The 19,464-nt window shown below is 53.6% G+C and overlaps 1 protein-coding gene across 1 annotated transcript; it reads left to right on the forward strand.

The window, feature by feature from the left end:
* Positions 1–6,326: 6,326 nt before the first annotated feature.
* Positions 6,327–19,180, forward strand: WNT4 (Wnt family member 4). The gene is given in 8 exon segments (XM_023732117.1): positions 6,327–6,948; positions 16,146–16,277; positions 16,413–16,555; positions 17,815–17,895; positions 17,897–18,304; positions 18,307–18,348; positions 18,350–18,541; positions 18,543–19,180. Coding segments are annotated over 8 exon segments (1,413 nt in total). The 5' UTR covers positions 6,327–6,638; the 3' UTR covers positions 18,648–19,180.
* Positions 19,181–19,464: the final 284 nt, after the last annotated feature.

The raw sequence follows: 19,464 nt of genomic DNA on the forward strand, positions 1-19,464 counted from the left end.
GCCACCTCCCTCAAGTCCACTGCCAGCCAAACCATCATGCCCTCAGGTGCCCTGGGCTATCTTTGGAGCCCCTAGGCTTGGGAACCAGAATGGTCTGTTTCCAAATCCTGACCCACTCTGACTGGCTGTATGACCTTGAACACATCCCTTTCTGAGCCTCTATTTCCTCATCTGTAAGATGGAGGTGGTCATACCTGCCTGGCCAACCCTGCATTGTTGCAATCAGATATATTGAGACATGTGACTATTGTTGGCTAGCACAAGTGACAGGGGAACATAGGTCTCACTCCTCCTGTCATCTTACGTGCCCAGAAACAACTGAGCCAAGTCCCCTTGGCACACCTGAGCCTATCCCCAGCCCCTGCTGTCCCTGTCCTTCTCTCTCCAGTGTCCCCAGCCCCTGATCTCCTAACAGCACCATCTCCCCCACCCCATCTTCCATACACCTAGTCCTCAGGGGGTCTAACTGGTGGGTCAGAATCACTGGAAACATGTTCTCTAACTCTGCGTGCTCCATCTGGAGATTCTGACCAAAACCTACAGTTGGGAATTACAGCAAAGTGAGCCGCTGCTCCTAGTGGGAGTGTGCCCCAGCCCTCAGTGCACTTGGGCCTCAGAGGGCTGTCAGAGGCAAGCAAAAGAAGAACAAATGGGCAGAACTCAGCAGATGGTGACGGTCCAGTAGAGGGGCTAGCTCCAGGGACTGTGGGTAGGCTTTGGGATGGAGGTGATGGTGAACCTCTTCATAACGATAATATAATAATGTTGTCAATAGGCGGAGAACACCTACTCCATGAAGTGCTTTATAGACATGTAATTCACTGCCTCCTCCTGAGGTGAAAAGTATTATTACCTCCATTTTCTAGATAAAGACACTGACGCTCAGGGATGTTCACTACCTTGCCTCAGGTCACACAGCCAATAGTGGCAGAGATGGGATTCTGACACAGCTGCCCGGCTCCAAGGTGCATGCCCTGAACCAGTGCACCATGCTGGGGACAAGGGTCCAAGGGGCTGGGGTGCCCTGGGGGAGAGGAGAGCAGGAATCTAAGACTGTGGTTATAGACATGGTCAGAAGTCTGAAAATGTCTTGGGGAGAGCAGGTGTGGTAAGGGCGTTTGGGGACTAGGTACCCTCACCCCAGAACACAGTCCTGGATGGAGCTGTGGTTCGCTGTTGCTTTCACCCCAGACTGCGGCTCCCAAGGCAGCTCTCTCAGTAGGCACTTGGCTTTCTTCCGGCTCCTCCTCCCGCCCCTTGGCCTCCTTCCACCCTGGTATCGCAGGCACGACCGCTCCTGAGGAGGCTCTAAATGTGGCCCGGGCAGGCGGAGAGGCCAAAGGGAGGGGGCAGAGAGGCCTGGGCCGGCGTCCCAGCCCCCACCTGGACACCCGCGGGCCAGGACCCGCGACACTGATCTGCTTGGCCTCCCAAACGCTCCAGCTATTTCCCGTCCCCTCTCCTCTGGACGCACAGAGCAAGAGCCGGGGAGGAGTTGGAGAGGTGCAGGTTTTCCTCTAGGAATTTGTATGTTTTTTAAAAAAGCAAGCAAACCTGGAAAAGCTTGGGACAAGCCCAGCTAATTTTAGTTTCTAATGAAAACAGCAGGTGGCTGAGAGGATCTGATCTCCCTGGCAGGGCCCTCAAGCCTCGAGGCTGCAGGCACAGGCCGGGCCGGGTACAGGGAGGGCTTCCTGGGAGGGGCCTCAAGGACCTGCAGTTCCCCCTTAGAGAGGCTCTGGGGCAGGGGCGAACTCGACTGGTAGGGTAACCCAATCAATGGCACGGCCATGGTGAGAGGCCTGAGTGGTCAGGCGGCCAGTGGCAAATTGCTCAGCAGTGGCAGAAAGAAGTCTGAAGTGGGGCAATGCCACCAGAACCAGAGAAGAAGCGGGGATGGTTGAGGCCCTCCCAGGCCCAGCCCAGGCCGGCTGTAGCCACCTCCAGTCACGTCCAGGCACTCTCTCTCCCCTAGAAATGGCTGGGGCAGTCGATATTTGAGCCCGGTCCAGTGCCAGGGTCAGAAAGTGGCACGTGTGGTTCTGGGGGAAAGTTGAGCCACCTTAGGGCCCAGGGAGGGGTCCTGGGGCCCCCAGGACCAGTGGGGCCTAGCCCCAAAGGGTCTTCAAGCCCTCGGCAGCTGAAAGGCAAAGGGTAGGAAGGGCTCCAGAGGCAGCCTCAACTTAACTCCCCAGCCCCTGCTTTCCCTACTCTGTGTTCTCTGCCAGGAGGCGAGCAGAGGGGACTGAGGCAGGACAAGCCCTCCATTCATGCTGCAGGGAGGTACTGAACACTTCCTGCGGGCCACGCTCTGTGCTAGGCTCCAAGGAGGCTGACAGACAGACAGACATGACACAGGTGATATTGGCCCCTCTCAGCCATCAAACAGGGCAAGGCCATAGCTAGGCACAGTGGAAGAGTTGAGAAGCAGACGGCTGGGTTTACATCCCCGCTTTGCCACTTTCCAGCTGTGTGACTCTGAGCGAACCACTTCACCTCTCTGGGCCTCAGTTTGCTCACCTATAAAATGAGGTCAGGCACCCTAACCAGAAGCCAGAACAGCAAGCCAAAACACTGTGGGCAAGGGCCTGTGATGCATGGGGTCCTACCTTTCTCTACCCTCCTTCCCCAGTTCCAGCACCCAGCCCTTCCCAGGCAAGACCCTGTGAGGCTGTGCCTCATGTGGCATGGAAGGGGACAGCTGTTGTGCCAGATGAAGACAGGGGCTGGGGGTGGTGGGCATTGGTGCCAGGCATGGGGGCAGGGAGGCTCCTTGGCGGAAGAGGTTTCTCAGCTTCTTCCTGGAAGCTGTCCCAGTGACTCACGGCCATGGCAGCCCTGCACTTACCCCTAAATCCCTGCTACTGTCATTTCAGCGTAGTTCTGAGCTGAGGGCAGAGGGGATGGGCAGCTCACTCCTTGCTCAGTGACAGGATCTCCATCTCTCAGCCTGGACCCCTTCTCCCAGCCTGTGGAAGGAGGACTGTCAACTAACTCAGCGGAAAAGGCCAAGGCTGGACAGGCCTCTTAGTCCATTGTACCCATGGGGAGACTGAGACCCAGAGTGGGGTAGGGACTTGCCCAAGGTCACACAGCCTGCTCCTCCCTGCCAGAAGAAGCCTTGCCATCACCCCCATCACCAGAGGCCAGTGCTAGCATAGCCTGACTTGGCCACCTTAGCTGGACAGAGAGGGAGCAGAGGCTGGGATGAGGACAGGCCACCTCTCTGCCCCAGTGTCAGAGGGAATAGGGCCCCGTCTCCCTCCAAAAGGCCAAGTTTGGGTCTGAGCAGAGTAGCATCCAACTTCAGGTGCAACTCCTGTCCTCACAATCACCTACACCCATGACCTCCCAAACATGGACCTGGCCCGTCGCCAGTAGCTGGGCTCTTGGCGCCCCCTGCAGGCCAAGAGCAGCAGGTGGGACTGGCTCCCTAGGAGACCCCTTCCTGCAGCTAGCCCAGGAAGGGCGAGTGCCCAGGCAGGGCTGAGGAGCCAGACCAGCCCCCTTCCCTTTCAGATGCACACTGCCCCTGCCCCTCCGGCATCTTCCACCGTCATCTCCCCTGAGGGGCTCGGACTCTGGCCTGGGCTCCTTCAAGACATTGCCAGACTCTGCCTCCTCTGGGCAGGGCCTGGTGGAGAGGACAGAGAAGGCCCAGGAGACCAGGAGTGCAGGGGGCAAGGGGAGTTGGGCTGCCACCCACCTCCCACTCACCTGTGCTGCCAGAAAAGAAAGAGACCCTCACCATTACCAAGTCCCTATGGTGTGCCCACTGAGAGCCAGACGGGTTCATTTCTCACAGCAGCCCTCTGCGAGAGGAACAATTACCTCCACAGGCAGATGAGGAAAGACAGACCAGCCCGCATCCAGAGGGTGAGGAAACGTCTCAGGGGGCCTACTGAGTGGTGAGGAGAGTGGTATCCCTGAATTAGGTCTCCCTCCTTGGGCTTAGCAGGAAACGTCACCAGCAGTTACCCAGAGCATCCCCCTAACTGCCCTCCAGCCCAGTGCTAGCCTGGCTGCCTAACCATTCCTGCAAAGGTGTTAAAAACCCAGATGTGTGGGGCCCAGGCACCTGCATTTTCAACAAATCCGACAAATGCTTCTGATGCAGAGTCAGATTTGAGAACCGTCACTCTGGTCCAACCCACATACCTGACAAATGGAATCCTGCATACCTCCAGGGGTGGGGAACTCAGTAGCTCTCCAGGCAGCCCACCCTAGCCTGTATCCTTAGGGTGAAACAACCCAGCTCCCTGCAGCTTCTGCCCACTGGTCTCAATTCTAATCCTTGAGCTGCATATAAAAGACTACTGTCTCCATCAAAGGTTGTGGAGTCAGGCACAACCAGGTTCAAATCCTGGCTCCACCCCTTACCAGCTGCGTGACCTCTTGCACACAAAGCCAGTTCCTTAACCTGGCTGTGCCTCGGTTTCTTCCTCTGTAAAATGGGGTTTCATTGGCTTGTCAGGAGGATGAAACAATAATGTAAGTGAAGTACCTAGCTTAGTCCTAGCTAAGTTCCATAAAATTTAGCAGTTCTTATTACTGTAGTCATAAAAATATCTCCTATTTCAATAACACTTTCTATGTAATTTTCCATTCGGTTATCATTCATTGTTTCATTCAGCAAGCAAATGTGAGTTCCTGCCTCGTGGCCTCAGGCCCCACATCAGTCCATCTTTCACCCACAGGATCCCTTTGGCTTCTGACAATAGTCCCCTGACATAGGCAGAACCAGTGCTATCTTCCCCATGCTACAGATGAGGAAACTGAGTCCCAGAAAGCCATGACCTGCCTGAGGACTCAGACCCAGCCCCTCGGCTCTGCCTCTCCCATGGTCTTTCCTAGGATAAGAAATTTTTGCAGCTTATCAGGTGCAACAGCATCCTTACCTCTCACCCCCAGTGGGAACCCCAGTTTGCTGGACAAGTCCCTGGGGGTCTGGTTCCCTGCAGAGTCCAGGGTGGCAGGACACTCACTCTCCTTTGTCCAGAGACCCTGACCTGAGCAGCTGAGGCTGAAGGTAGAGTCGGGGCCTCAGCTTCCTCCTGGGAGTTCACAGGAGGGCCCCATTCCCTCCCTGGGCCTCTCACCATGCTCACCTGTTAAATGAGGGTTTGGACCAGACCACTGCCAGGAAACATTCCCTAAGTCTGTCATTCTCTGCACTCTGCTTTCCTCCAAGAGCCTGGCAGCCCTGCCTGGGAGATGCTCAGACACCTCTCCACTGGACACATGGGGAAGGAGGCAGGCGGCAGAGAGGAGGCCTTCCAGAGCCACCCCTCAGCTCTCCTCCCACTGCCAGCTGCCACTCCCTTTTGTCTGCACACCTTCAATGTGCACTTGGCCCTGGCTGGAGACGCTGGGGGAGAAGGGTAGGGGCAGTGCTTAGGGCAAGAGCCAAGGGGCCATCTGGACCTGGGCTCCAATCCAGACTGCCCTTACAAGCTGAGTGACCAGGAGCCAGGCATGTCACCTCTCTGAAAAGCAGCTTATACTTAGTAGGTGCTCAGTTAATGGGGGCTGCCCCTCCCTCACAGGGCCTTCCCCAGCTCTGCTCCCATGCCAATGAGCATTTTTGCAGTCTGGATCCAGGCCCCCTTACCTCCTGGCCCAGATCTCAAAGTGTATGTCAAGAGATGGGCAGACCCTCCTGGGCCCCTCAACCCGCCACTGAGGACGGGCAGGAGGAAGGCCCAAGGGGCTAGAAGGGGTTTGAAGCTTGGCTCTAGCACTTGCTACCTGCCACCTTGGGCATGTCACTCTCTTAGCCTTTATTTCAGAATCTGTAAAATGGGCAGAATAATTATTACCTCACAGATTTGTGGGGAAAGTGCAACAGGACAAAGTGTCCGCCACAGTAAGTGTTCAATAAACAGTGTGCTCATGCCTGTCCTCCCCAGAAATTGAAGCATTTACAACCCCTTCACTGGTCACAGAGTGCCTTCACGTGAGTTATATTTGGATTGTGACCCTTGCAATTAACCTATGAGGTGGGGCAAGCATCATTGCCCCCACTTTAAGGCTGTAAAGCTCAAGAGGTGCTGGGGATAGCATGGCAAACCTTGTCTTTGAAAGCTCCCCCCTCCAATACCCATGTCATGTCCACCCCAGCCCCACAGCCCATCACGGCCTTCATTATCCCACCCCCAAGGGCTGCAGCGATGACACTGGCCTGCATCTGGCTGTCCTGGGACATGGCTGGCAGTGAGGAACTTGGCCTCACTGGCAGCCAGAAGGTAGACGGAGGTTGCCAGGGTCCCTGTGTGGGGAGGTGAAAGACAGACACCCTGGGCAGACAGCAGCTCCAGCCTTCCAGGGACAGGGCCTCTCTACAGGAAGTGTAGGAGCCCGTGGGTTGGTGAGATAGATGGGGTACCATCAGAAAGACAGACACTGATGCGGAAGCCTCCCAGGCAGGGTGGGAGCCCAGGGTTGAGGGCGCTGCTGACTGCTCTGTCTGAAGACAGGGCCTGTCTTGTGGAAGACAGCACTCCCGCCCTGCTGACCCCCAAGCACTGGGCAGGAGGGCCTGTCACTGGATCCCGAAAGAAGTCGACAACCAGGACCAGTTGCTGGGACCAGTCATTTCCAGACCCCAGGACTAGGGCATAGACCTCGTCTGTCAGGGAATGGAAAGAGGAGGCAGCGGGGGCCCTGGGGCCGCCTGTGCACAGCATTCCACCTCCTGCCACTCTCTCCCCAGGTACCTGGCCAAGCTGTCATCGGTGGGGAGCATCTCGGAGGAGGAAACGTGCGAGAAGCTCAAGGGTCTGATCCAGAGGCAAGTGCAGATGTGCAAGCGGAACCTGGAGGTGATGGACTCAGTGCGCCGCGGCGCCCAGCTCGCCATTGAGGAGTGCCAGTACCAGTTCCGGAACCGGCGCTGGAACTGCTCCACGCTCGACTCCCTGCCAGTCTTCGGCAAGGTGGTAACACAAGGTGAGGGAAGCCATAGGGGGTCCTGAGGCTGGCCGTGGTGCCGGGGGTGTAGGCCCTGAGCCCAGGGCCACCCAAAGAAGCCACCACTTCGGTGGGTGGGGAATACTATGATGGGGAACATAAAGAATGCGGTCATTGGAGCCTGGGGTAGATGGACCCAGGCAGAAGGTGAGTTTGGGGCCAGTGGGCTCGTGCTTGGGCATCTTGCTAGAGTGTGCAGTGTGTTCCATCGCAGCTTCACTTTATAGAGGAAGAAACCGAGGCTCAGGCAGGGAAACGACTTGGTTGCCCAAGGTTCCTCAGAGTTGATAGTAGACTCGGGATTCATATGGGGGGGAGGGGCTCCAGACCCCCACTCCAGTGCTGTTTCTACCTTGGAATTCTGCCTCATGTATTTGTGCATCTGACAAACCACACTGAATAGCTCTACCGTGCCCGGCCCTGAATACAGGGATCAACAGGACCCAGCTCCTACTCTCTCGGGCTCACAGTCCAGTGGGGGAGACAGATAAGTAAATACGACAACACAGTAGGACTAGTAGCTTGCACATCTAGAGCACTACCTATGGACCAGACACCATTTTAATAATATCAATCATCTAGCCCTTTGGGATAGGCCCCCCATATTGCAAATGAAGAAACTGAGGCACACAGACGTTAAGTAACTTGCCCAAGGTCACAGAGCTAGGAAGTAGCAGAGCCAAGACTTGGACACAGGCAACCCAGCTGCAGAGTCTATGCTCTTACCCACAACGGGGAAATGCCGTGATGGAGGGGGCACAGGAGCCTAGGGGACCACAAAGGTGGACACCTCCCCTAGCCAGGTGGGGTGATCAGTGGAGGCTCTCTGGAGGAGGTAGGCTTTCAGCTAAGACCAGAAAGATGAGAAGGCCTTAAGCCAAAGGAAGGTGGGTCAGAGCATAGAGAACTGGAAGGCACTGTGGGTTAAGAGCTTGGCTGCTAACCAAAAGGTTAGCGGTTTGAATCTAATAGCTGCTCCTTGGAAACCCTGTAGGGCAGTTTTGCTCTGTCCTATAGGGTCACTATCAGTCGGAATCGACTCAACAGCAATGGGTTTTTTTGTTTGTTTGTTTGTTTTGTTTTGTTTTGTTTTGTTTTGTTTTGGCTTTTCGGGAAGGCTCCTTGCACTTGAGGGAGTGCTCTAAACCAGCTGCCTCTTTTTCTACTTTCTGAGCATGAAAGTGACACTTCGGAGCCACCACCAGTAGGCAGGGCCCTCTGACTTGCTCAGGCTGCCTGAGCCAACCTTTGTCTTGGCACCTGAGGTCCTGGACGACTAGGGCTGCTGGGCTGTGGCAAACCAAGTGGATGTTGTTGGAAACCAACTGTGATAGAAATTTGGAAGCCATTCTCCCAGGAGCTGGTAGGGCCAAAAAGGCATGATCATGCCTGGCATTGCTGAACATCACTGCTCTGGAAAAGAGGTGGAGACCCAGTGAACAGCCTGATGGTGAAGGATCTTCAGGATGATGGTGCCCACTGCTGAGGGCCTGTGGCTGCCTGTTTGATGAAGCCCAGATACTAGCTTCACGCCACAGACCCTGAGCTCAGGACAGCCCCTCACACACAGTAGGTGTTCAGTGAGTGTTTTGGATGAATTGATGGGTAAGGCAACAGAGTTTCATAGGCCACACTCCTTTTCCCCTCCACATCTTAGTCCATCCTATGTCCTCTACCCCGAATGTCCATGGCCCTTCTCGAGCAGCACAGCAATCCCCCCTCCACAAAGCCTTCCCAGCTCCTGCAGGCAGGTGGTTGCTCCTTCCTGGGGGTTCCCATGGCTCTTTATTCTTGCTGGATTTTTTTTTTTCCCTTCCTTTTTTTTTGTAACTTTGTTTTAATACAAAGTATAAAGTTTTGAAAAAAGTACAGAAAAGTTGCAAAAACAGTACAAGGAATTCCCATATCCTTTTTATCCAGGTCCAGCAACTGTTTACATTTTAACCCATTTGCCTTATCATTCGCTCTCTATGTATTTATATATATATGCACATTTTTTCTAAGCCATTTGTGTTCACAGTTTTGTTATTACATCTTTTGGACTGAACTGTGATGCCTGTCTCTCCCCACTCTTCCCGCTCCCGTATCACTAAACCTTGAGCTCTTTAAAGGCAAAAGTGAGGCCTCCTCTACCTGTTTCCCCAGCACATGACAGAGGCTGGCATGAAGGAGCAGTCAACAGATGTCATCTAATAACAGGAAGCAGGTCAGGGCAAGGACTTGAAGGGGCACAGCCACGTAGGCCAGTGCTGGCATGAATCCAGTGAGCATTCTCAAGACCCAGTAGAGAAGTGCTTGCCTTACTTGTGGGGGCAGAAGCCAAGGAGGGGGCACCCAGGCCTGACTCAGCAAGTTGTGGAGACATTGAGAATCCTATCAGGTCTGGCTAGAACCTACTCCAGGGTAAAGTCTGAGTGGCTTGGTCAAGTGTCCAGTCCCCTCAGAGCTGAGTCAAGGTACCCTGACCCAGGACAGCCCCATCAAGCACGTCCGTTGTGTTTGGAGGAGGAGTCTGAGCTCTCTGCCCTTTCACCCATCTCTCCACTTTTGTAGTTTCAGGTTTTTTTCCCTGGTAAAATTCCTCTTGGAAAATTCTGTATTTTCCATTGAACAAGGGGAAAACGGAAAGCCAAGAGGAAAAATCCTGAGGCCTGAGGGCAAAGTGCTGGCCTCAGGAAATTCAGGGATTAATGAGGCAGAAGGAGAGAAGCATGGGCAAGCATGACCTTGGGCAAGTGACTTCACTCCTTGGAGCCTCGGTGTCCTCACCTGTCCATGAGACTGGCACTACTGCTTACCTCATAGGGTTGTCATGAAGATCCAGTGACCAATGACCTTGACCTGAGAGGAGCTGTCAGTAATCAATGTTGCCATCCTCATCTTCGTGGGCTTCAGTCCCCCATCTCATTCACACCCTCTAGCTATTGGGGTTAGGAGTTTGGCTGAAGCCCACATACATGAGCTGCCTGTGTGGGGACATGGCCTCAGGCTCTGGAAGAGGAAGAGCTAACAGATCCCACCCACAATCCAGGCCATAGTTAGAGAAGGAAAAACAACCAACAGTTGCTGTCGAGGCAACTCCAACTCATGGCAACCCCACGTGTGTCAGAGTAGAACTGCACTCCATAGAATTTTCCATGGCTGTGGACTTTTGGAAGTAGATTTCCAGGCCTTTCTTCTGAGGTGCCTCTGGGTAGATTCAAACTTAGTAGATGGCCACTTAACCATCGCATCACGCAGGCACTCCTCAGAGAAGAAAGAGCTCTCATTTGTCGAGGGCCTACTATGTGTTCTCACATCAGATCATCCTCACAACAACTCTGTGGAGTTGTAATATTGTTCCCATGGTACACCTGGGAAAGGAGGCTTAGCGAGCAGAGGGTGGTCACGTGCCCAGATCCTGCATCTGCCTGCCACCTCCTGGCTATGAGATCTCGGGCAAGTCCTATCCCGTCTAAGCCTCGGTGACCTTTTCCTCCCTGTAAAATGGGGACAATCGCAGGACCAACCTTCTAGGACTCCAGTGAGGATTCAGAGAGATGATGCAGATGAGGGGCTCATTCACCCTCCCAGGGCCCCCGGGGGCAGCACCATGACTGCTGGCATCGCCCAAGGTCTCAGTTCCAACTCCATGTGCCCTTCATTCCCTGTAGTGGAGGCTACCCCTGCTCCTGGCCCTCAGAGCCAAGACGGGTGGTGAAGTAATGGTGAATGATGAGGACTCTGTGTAATTTGAGGCCAAACTGTGTGCTCTACGCTGAAAATCTACCAGAAATTTGCTAGAGATGGAGTCTGGCGCAGCTGGGAAGGAGGGAGGTGAGTACTTGATTGAGCAGGCATTAGGGCCAGATGAGGATGGCCTTTGTGTGTTTTGGTCACTGCTTGACCCTCGATCTGCTCATAGGAGGTAATCGACAGATATCTGTTGAATGAATGTAAAGGGTCTGAGTGTAGGAGGGAGAGGACCAGGCAAAAGTTCAAGGTCACAGTGAGCAGGCCGTGCTGGAGTGTCATCGAGTGGGCTGCTCAGTGGGAACTGGAAGTGGGAAAGGTGAGGAAAAACTCCTCTTGCTTTCCCCCATCTGTGGACAACAGTGGGCCTCCACCTACCTCTATCATGTGATCTCATTCACGTCCCTGTCCCAAGAGACGAAACTCAATGAGCCCCATGTCCCCTCAGGCTCTGACTGCTGTGGTTGGGACGCCATGTGTGCCCTGGCCTTGCAAAGTGAGGATTCAAACCCAGGCCCATCTTTGACCCCAGAGCCCAACCTCTCCACTCCCCATGAGCCTGACACCATCTAGGATACCTTACTGACATGACACCAGGCTGGATTTCAGAAGTAAATGCTTTTCAGTCCTGGGCTGCAACCCTCTATAACCTGTGTCCTTACCTTTGTCATTGACATTGTCATCGAGTTAGACCCAATTTGTGTGAGAACACTGTTTGGTGCCATCAGATAAGCCACAGGAGGCCTGGGGGAAGGGAGCACCCCAGACATGCTCCTGGACTGGGAGCTCCTTGAGGACAGGATTTACTTCAGTACCCCTAGTGCATGGGGCCTCGCTCAGGGCAGATGATCAGCAAAAAGCAAGCAAAAGATGCTGCTGAGGAAGCTGAAAGGTCAACGGCAAACACGTGGTCAACTCAATGACCTTCAAATGTCCTTGCCCAACTGATATCTGTTAGCAAATGAATAAAAGGGCATTAACCACCCACCAACAATCACAACAGCTACTATGTACTGAGTGCCTACTATGTAGTCAAGAACCGGACTAAGCACTTTCCATATTGCATGTCATTAAATCTTCATAATCACTGCTGAGTAGGTACTCCTGTTAACCAATTTTATAGACAAGAAAACTGAAATCACACCTCTAAGAAGTGGCAGAGCCAGGACTAGAACTCAAGCCTGCCTGGCTGAGCACCTATACTCTTTCCCACTGCTTAACTCTGTCTCCAGGTAGCTGTGCTGGGGGTTCCAGAGGAGACATATGAGGGACAGCCTGGCCCCAGGAGCTTCCAGTCTGGCTAAACAGGCCAAACACACCAGCAAATTGGAAGATAAAATAGGCTTCAGCCTGTTACCAATCACATGGGACAGGCATGCCAGCGAGAGCACCTGGGGTCCTGGGAAGCGTGTGAGGGTGCAAGAGGAATGTGGAGAAGAGCTAAGGTTTGGCTTACCAGGCCAGCATTACCATTCCCATGTCAGAGGTGGGGAAATGAGGTACAGAGAGGAAGGCCTCACTGCTAGTAAGTCTAACATGGCTTTGTCTGGCTCCAAAGCCTTTACTCTTTACTTAAATCCAAAGAGGCTTCTTGGAGGTGGTTTTTAAACAAGGTGAGCTTTTGTAGATGAGAGGGGGCCAAAGGAAACCAGAAAAGCAGTCTGGGGGCAAGGATGGAAAGAGGGCAGGGGATAAGGTCTTTCTCTGAGCTGTGTGCCTATCCTCCCTCGGTTGCCAGCTGGGTCTGCTCTAGAACAACTTGAGTTGTGCCTGTTCCCTCATTTCCACCAGGACACCTGCCCTGGTGCCCAGGGGATCACCATGCCCATGGCTTCCTTGCCAGCCCAACTCAGCCTCAGCCTATTCTCCCCCAAACACTCCTCCCATTCAAATGTCCTTCCTTCCAACATTTGGGAGAGACAGAAGAGCATGGGTCTTGAGTCAGACAGGCCAGAGTTTCAATTCCTGCTTGGCCACTTACTGGCTGGGAGTACCCTGGGCAAGCCACTGAGCCTCACTTTCTTCCTCTGGAGAGCAGAGCTGGAGGGAGTGGGTTGCCGGTTTTCATGAGCCTTAGAGACATATGGAAAGGCCCTGGCACACAGTGGCCCTCAGAAAGGGTAGCCATTGTTGGATCCACAGGACAACTCTTGAATTCCCAGTCCCAGGCAGCCTTCATCTTGGAAAAGATGACATTGAAGCCGGGCCCAGAGTACACAGAGGATTCAGACCTGTGAAGCCAGGGAAGGGAGGTGGTCTGGGAAGGGCAAACAACAGGAAGAAAGGAGTTGGGTGTGGAATAGGGCAATTGGCTTTATGGAAAAGAATGAATGTTGTAGGGCTGTTGTCGGCACCTTAAAGCATTCTGCCTTACCCCGGCCCGGCTCTACTGTCCCAGAACAGGACAAAGCGAGGACTGCCTTCTTCCTGTGGCTGGGAACATCAAACCACCTCACCAGGAGCAGTTATCCACCACCTCGCTGTGGAGCCCCACTGCTACACTCCAGATTCACCACAATCCTCTGTCTCAGCAGCCTCAGGGTACAGCAGGCCCTGCCTGGGTCCTCTATTAGCAAGCAAGGGGCTTGCTGGGCTCCTGGACACCAGGCAGAGGTGGGAGCCAGAAGCAGCCATAGCACTGGAGTCAAAGGGCTGGGACCAGGGCTGGTTAGAGAAGGTTGGAGAAGCCAATGGCATCAGTTTTAGGGGCAAGGTGGCTTGACCACATTCTCCAGGCCTTCTGGAGCCTCTTGTGCTGACCCAGGCCAACTGTTCACCATCCCTGGTAAAGAAACCACAAAAGGAACTGGGCTTACCCTACAGTACATGGGATTTAGGGTAGACCTAAGGAAGTCCTTCTCGACTTCATACATGGGAGGTGGAAAGAGATGAACTGTATGTGTATTACCCAGGGGCTCAGGGCCTCCATGAGGCAGGATAATGTTGAGGTCGAAAGCTCTGGAGCCAGACTGCCCAAGTTCAAGTTCTGACACCACCATTTCCTAGCTGGGTATTTTGGACAAGTTGTTTAACCACTCAGTGCCTAGGTTTCTTCATCTATAAAATGAAGATTAAAAGTATCTACTTCATAGGGTTGTTGTGAAGAGTATATGAATTAATATATGTAAGGTGCTAGCCCAGCATATTATTATTATAAGCTATTCGAAATCCAGGTGGCATAGTGGTTAAGAGCTACAGCTGCTAACCAAGAGATTGGCGGTTTGAATCCACCAGCCGCTCCTTGGAAACTCTATGGAGCAGTTCTACTCTGTCTTATAGGATCGCTGTGAGTCAGAACTGACTTGACCCACCGGGTTTGGTTTTTGGTTTCTAGAAGCTTTAGCTCTTATCATCATCATCTTCCAGAATCTCTTCCTTCAGGCCCACTCCCATGCTGAGAAAGCCATGGTGTCTTTGTTCCTAAGGTCAGGGCAAAGGGCACCAGGAGTCCCAGCGGATGGATGCTGGCTTGGGGAATGAGACAGAAGTCTCCCTGAGCAATCTCACAGGGGGCCCTGCACCCCAGGGGCTAATAGTACTCAGGGAAGGAGGTCCTCCCAGAGCTGGGGGTGCACCTGGGGCTGCCAGAGAGCCACAAGAAGCAGAGGTGAGACAACCACACGAGGTCAAGAGCTGGAGCCACTCCTAGGTCCCATTAGCCCTATCTCCTGATTTGACTTCCCTTCCTCCTTGGTCTTTGGGGCAAAGATATATGCTGGTTCAGGCCTGGAAATACCAGAAATACCAGAAACTGAAGTTGTCTCTTTTGGGTGGCCACAGCACAAAACCAACCAACATGATCCTGCTATTAACCTCAATTAACTTGGAGAAGATTCTGTCTCAGGCTGTCAAGGCCCCACTGCTTCAGCCAAGCCCCCAGTGCTGGCCGAAAGTGGCCAGGCTGGGGCAAAGAGAGAGCAGTGGAGAGAGGGTGGTGGGCGGTATCCCCATCTAAAGGCCCGAACCAAGAACAGGGTGTCCCAAGTCGCCGAGGACTGAGCTGCCTCCCACCCTAGTGCCGACTTCTGCTGCCTCTGTCCACAGACACAGGGACAGAGGAGGTAATTGTTTAGTCTGACCACGGTGGCTGCTCCCCGGGACAGCTGAGAGCGCAGGCCTGGGTGTCGCAGAGGTAACTGCCAACCACGGGGCCAAAACCTGCCCCCTCCACTCCTGCAAACACAGGCACTCCAGCAAGAGACAGAAGGACAGTCACGGGCACACAGAGGCCCTCACAGGGCCCAAGAGGGGAGCCGGGTTGTCTGGTCACACACTCAGCTGGCTACGCACACAGGCACTGCACACTCTTCCCCAGCCCCACCCCCAGAAAGTCTCCACAGCCACTACACCCCCCTACCACACACACACCCCTGAGGCACAGTTCTACACAGCACAGTTCCTAGGAGGATAAAAACACCCATTCAGGAAGGGGACGAGGGCAGGCACCAAAACAGAATCTCTGAGCAGTCAAGGGCAGAAGGAAGAGAACAGGCGGCACAGGCAGACAGATCAGCGTTTGAGTCCTGCTTCTCTCACTTCCTGAGCCTTCGTTTCATCATCTGTAAAACGGGGACAGACAAAGCTCTGGTGGTGGAAGGCTTATGCGTAATAGACACCTAGTAACCAGCAGCAGTTCTCGTTAGTAGGAGCTGATGTTACTATGATTTACTTTTGTGTGTGTGTGTGTGGTAAATATATAAGTAATAAAACATTTGCCATCTCAACAGTTTTTACATGTACGATTCAGTGACAGTATGATTTAGTCTTAAAGTTACAGGAAAACTTATGACATATTCAGAAACAGGCCTGCCTCAGGAGGAAGGGTGGGGACAGGAGCATAGGGCCAGGGGACCCCCCCTCAGAGCACAATGGGGCCAGCTGGGAAACAGAGAAAAAGCGAACAGGTTTTAGAGGAAACTAGCCCTGGATTTATAGCCCAGCACTGCTATTTCATAGCCTTGTCATCCCAGGTGAGTCCATTCACTTCTCCGAGCTGTTTTGTCTCCCGTAAAAATGATGTTAGCATCACTAATCTTCTGGAGAGCTTGTGAGAACAGTATCCCACAGTAGCTAAGAGCTCAGTCTCTGAAGCCAGACTGCCTGCTGTCTCAACCACGTGCTGTGTGACCATGGACAAGGTGCCTAACCTCTCTCTAAAATGGGGATAGTAACAGTACTTAGCTCATGGAGTGGCTGTGAGGATTAAAATGATCAGAACATATGAAGAACTCAGGGCAGTACTGGCGTATAGTAAGTGCACACGCAGCTCCAGGCACGATAAAAACAAGTGCCAGCAAGTGCCCGGCACACGAGTTCCACCTGCCTTGCCCTCCATGGGCTTCCATCATTCAGGAAGCCCCACATACCCCTACCCCTTCTGAAAAGGAGGGTGTAAGGGGGGAAGCACTGGGGCCTAGCCCTGTCCTCCCTTTGCCTCCCCACAGGGACACGAGAGGCGGCCTTCGTGTATGCCATCTCTTCAGCAGGTGTGGCCTTTGCGGTGACACGGGCGTGCAGCAGTGGGGAGCTGGAAAAGTGTGGCTGTGACCGGACAGTGCATGGTGTCAGCCCGCAGGGTAAGTGCAGGAGGCAGGCTGGGGCCACACCCTCCCTCTCCCCTTCCACTGGCTAGTGTAGGAGGGCAGGGTCCAGGGTCCTGGGCCCTGTCCCTCACCCGTCCATGGCACTCTCTATGCCCTACTGTGCCCCAGGCTTCCAGTGGTCAGGATGCTCGGACAACATTGCCTACGGCGTGGCCTTCTCACAGTCGTTTGTGGACGTGCGGGAGAGGAGCAAAGGGGCCTCGTCCAGCCGGGCCCTCATGAACCTCCACAACAATGAGGCTGGCAGGAAGGTAGTGTGGCTCCCACTCCCCATCATCACCGGGGGAGGGATAGGCACGAGGAAGGCCCCACAGCACTCCCCCACTCATACAGCCACTTGGAAAACATTTTCTCAGCTTCTAACCAGCACCAGGCACCTCCTGTAAGCCAGGCACTGAGCTGGGTGACAGGCACATTGGGACCAGGTCCCGGACCCTGTTGACAAGAAGGCCCCAGGCTAGCAGGGTGGGGAAAGTAGGTGTCATGGAACAGTGTAAACAGCCCCCAGCATAATATATACATGCCCCTCCTTCATACATATGTATGTATGTGTGTGTATCCATTCCTGTCACACACACACCCCTAAATTAGTAGTAGAGCCAGGATATGAACCCTTCTCTGTCACAGTAAAAATCATGTGCATAACTATGACGCTATACACCTTCTCAATATCTACTTTCAAGGTTCCTGTGAAGATTAAATGCAGCAGAGTTCTTCCCCATCATACCATTTGTCACTCACTGTTTCACATGACACTGCCCTTAAAGTGTCTCTCCTCCATCAACTGAGTGCCCCAAGGGCAGAGATAATGATCTTGTTCATCTGTTCCCAACACTGCTTACCTGCTTACCCAGCACGGCATATGAAAAAGGAAAAAACCCACTGCTGTTCCAAATCATAGCAACCCTAAAGGACACAGCAGAACTGCCCCATAGGGTTTCCAAGGAGCTGCTGGTGGATTCGAACCGCCGACCTTTTGGTTAGTAGCTGATCTCTTAACCACTGAGCCACCAGGGCTCCCCACGGCATATTTAAAAAAATAAACCAAACCTGTTGCCGTCAAGTCGATTCCAACTCATAGTGACCCTAAAAGACAGAGCAGAACTGCTCCATAGGGTTTCCAAGGAGCAGCTGGTGGATCTGAACTGCTGACCTTTTAGTTAGCAGCTGAGCTCTTAACCACTAGGTACTTAATGCAAAGGAAAGTTCCTGGGTAGTGCAGGTAACAAGCTCAGCTGCTAACCGAAAGGCTAGAGGTTTGAGTCCACCAAAAGTTACCTTCGAAGAAAGGCTTGGCAATCTACTTTCGAAAAATTAGTCATGAAAACCCTATAGAGCACAGCTCTACTCTGACACACATGGGGTCACCATGAGTCACAACTGGTGGTGGCGGTAATGCAGAGGAAGCATGACAGTAAATCTCCAATCCGCAGGGTAAGTGCCCCTACCATCTGTCCCCATGGCTCCCTCCCCAGCCTCCACTGACCTCTTCTCTGCCCCTCCCCCACAGGCTATCTTGTCACACATGCGGGTGGAGTGCAAGTGCCACGGGGTGTCAGGCTCCTGCGAGGTAAAGACGTGTTGGCGGGCCGTGCCACCCTTCCGCCAGGTGGGCCATGCACTGAAGGAGAAGTTTGATGGTGCCACTGAGGTGGAGCCACGTCGTGTGGGCTCCTCCAGGGCGCTGGTGCCGCGCAACGCACAGTTCAAGCCACATACAGATGAGGACCTGGTGTACTTGGAGCCCAGCCCGGACTTCTGTGAGCAGGACATACGCAGTGGCGTGCTGGGCACAAGAGGTCGTACGTGCAACAAGACATCCAAAGCCATTGACGGCTGCGAGCTGCTGTGCTGTGGCCGCGGCTTCCACACAGCCCAGGTTGAGCTGGCTGAACGCTGCAGCTGCAAATTCCACTGGTGCTGCTTCGTCAAGTGCCGGCAGTGCCAGCGGCTCGTAGAGTTGCACACATGCCGATGACTGCCTGCCTGGCCACATGCCCAGCAACCACCTAGTGGCCCAGGGAAGGCCGATAATTTAAACAGTCCCCCACCACCTGCCCCAAAAGATACTGGTTGTATTTTTTGTTTTGGTTTGGTTTTTGGGTCCTCATGTTATTTATTGCCAAAACCAGGCAGGCGACCCCAAGGTCACCAACCAGGGTCTCTCTGAAGCCTGGGCCTTTGTGGCTGCCACAGACCAAAGGGACCTTGCTTATGCCTCTGGCTGTCACATGGGCTGCTGCTGACCACTCCCTTGTTATCTGTACCCGTTCTTCTACTTGCAAATTTAAGGTGGGTAACAAGGAGTGTTACAGCCACATGGCTACTGGCCCTGCCATCTAGGAAAGGGAGGTGGCCCTGTGGCAGGGAAAAATCAGTGCCATCACGATGCAAGTTACACCACCCGCACCTGCAACCCCCAGAAAAAAAAGTTTACAACTCTCCACCCCCACACATACACACACTCTCAGCAGCTTGAGCCTGGTAGCCTTGCGTCTCAAGCCCTTGGAAAAGGAATGAGCAGATACCAGGTCAAAGGCAAAGGGTTCATTTCAGCCCTCATATGGGCAGCTGGAGGTCCAATCTGTGGTACCTTCCAGGCAGGAAGAACAGGTGAGGTGAGGGCAAGAGAAGGCAACAGTTCCACCCAGAGCTCAGCCACCGTAGCCACCCCCTCGAAGGCGGAACCCCTTCCAAGTTCCTCCCAGGCAGGAGTACAGGCTACCATCCTGGGTTAGAGATCCTAGTGGGGCCTTGCAGTGATGCCCCCATCTGAGTCACTTTCTCACAATGCTGCTCCTCTGTGAACCTGACAAAGGAAAGGAAATCACACACACAGAGGAAAGGCGGTATAAAAACTCCTCTCCCAACCATATTTCACTCACTTAACAAAATTTACTGAGTACTATGTTGCAGGCCAAGTACTGGGCCATCTCATCTGATAATCACAACAGCCTTGGGAGGCAGACAAAACAGGCCTTCTTGTGCCCATTTTACAGCTTAGAGGGAAATGACTGCCCACGTAACATGGCAAACTAGTTGAGGCTAAGCCAGAAGAGCCTGGCTTCTTCACCCAAAGGCACAGAAACTGCAGGATCTTTGGGTCCGAGCCTTGGAGAGGTGACTGGCTGGAGGGCAAGGGCAGGACAGCAGCAGGAGC

This window comes from Trichechus manatus, unplaced genomic scaffold (assembly GCF_000243295.1).
Source record: "Trichechus manatus latirostris isolate Lorelei unplaced genomic scaffold, TriManLat1.0 scaffold00048, whole genome shotgun sequence".
Taxonomy (NCBI): domain Eukaryota; kingdom Metazoa; phylum Chordata; class Mammalia; order Sirenia; family Trichechidae; genus Trichechus; species Trichechus manatus.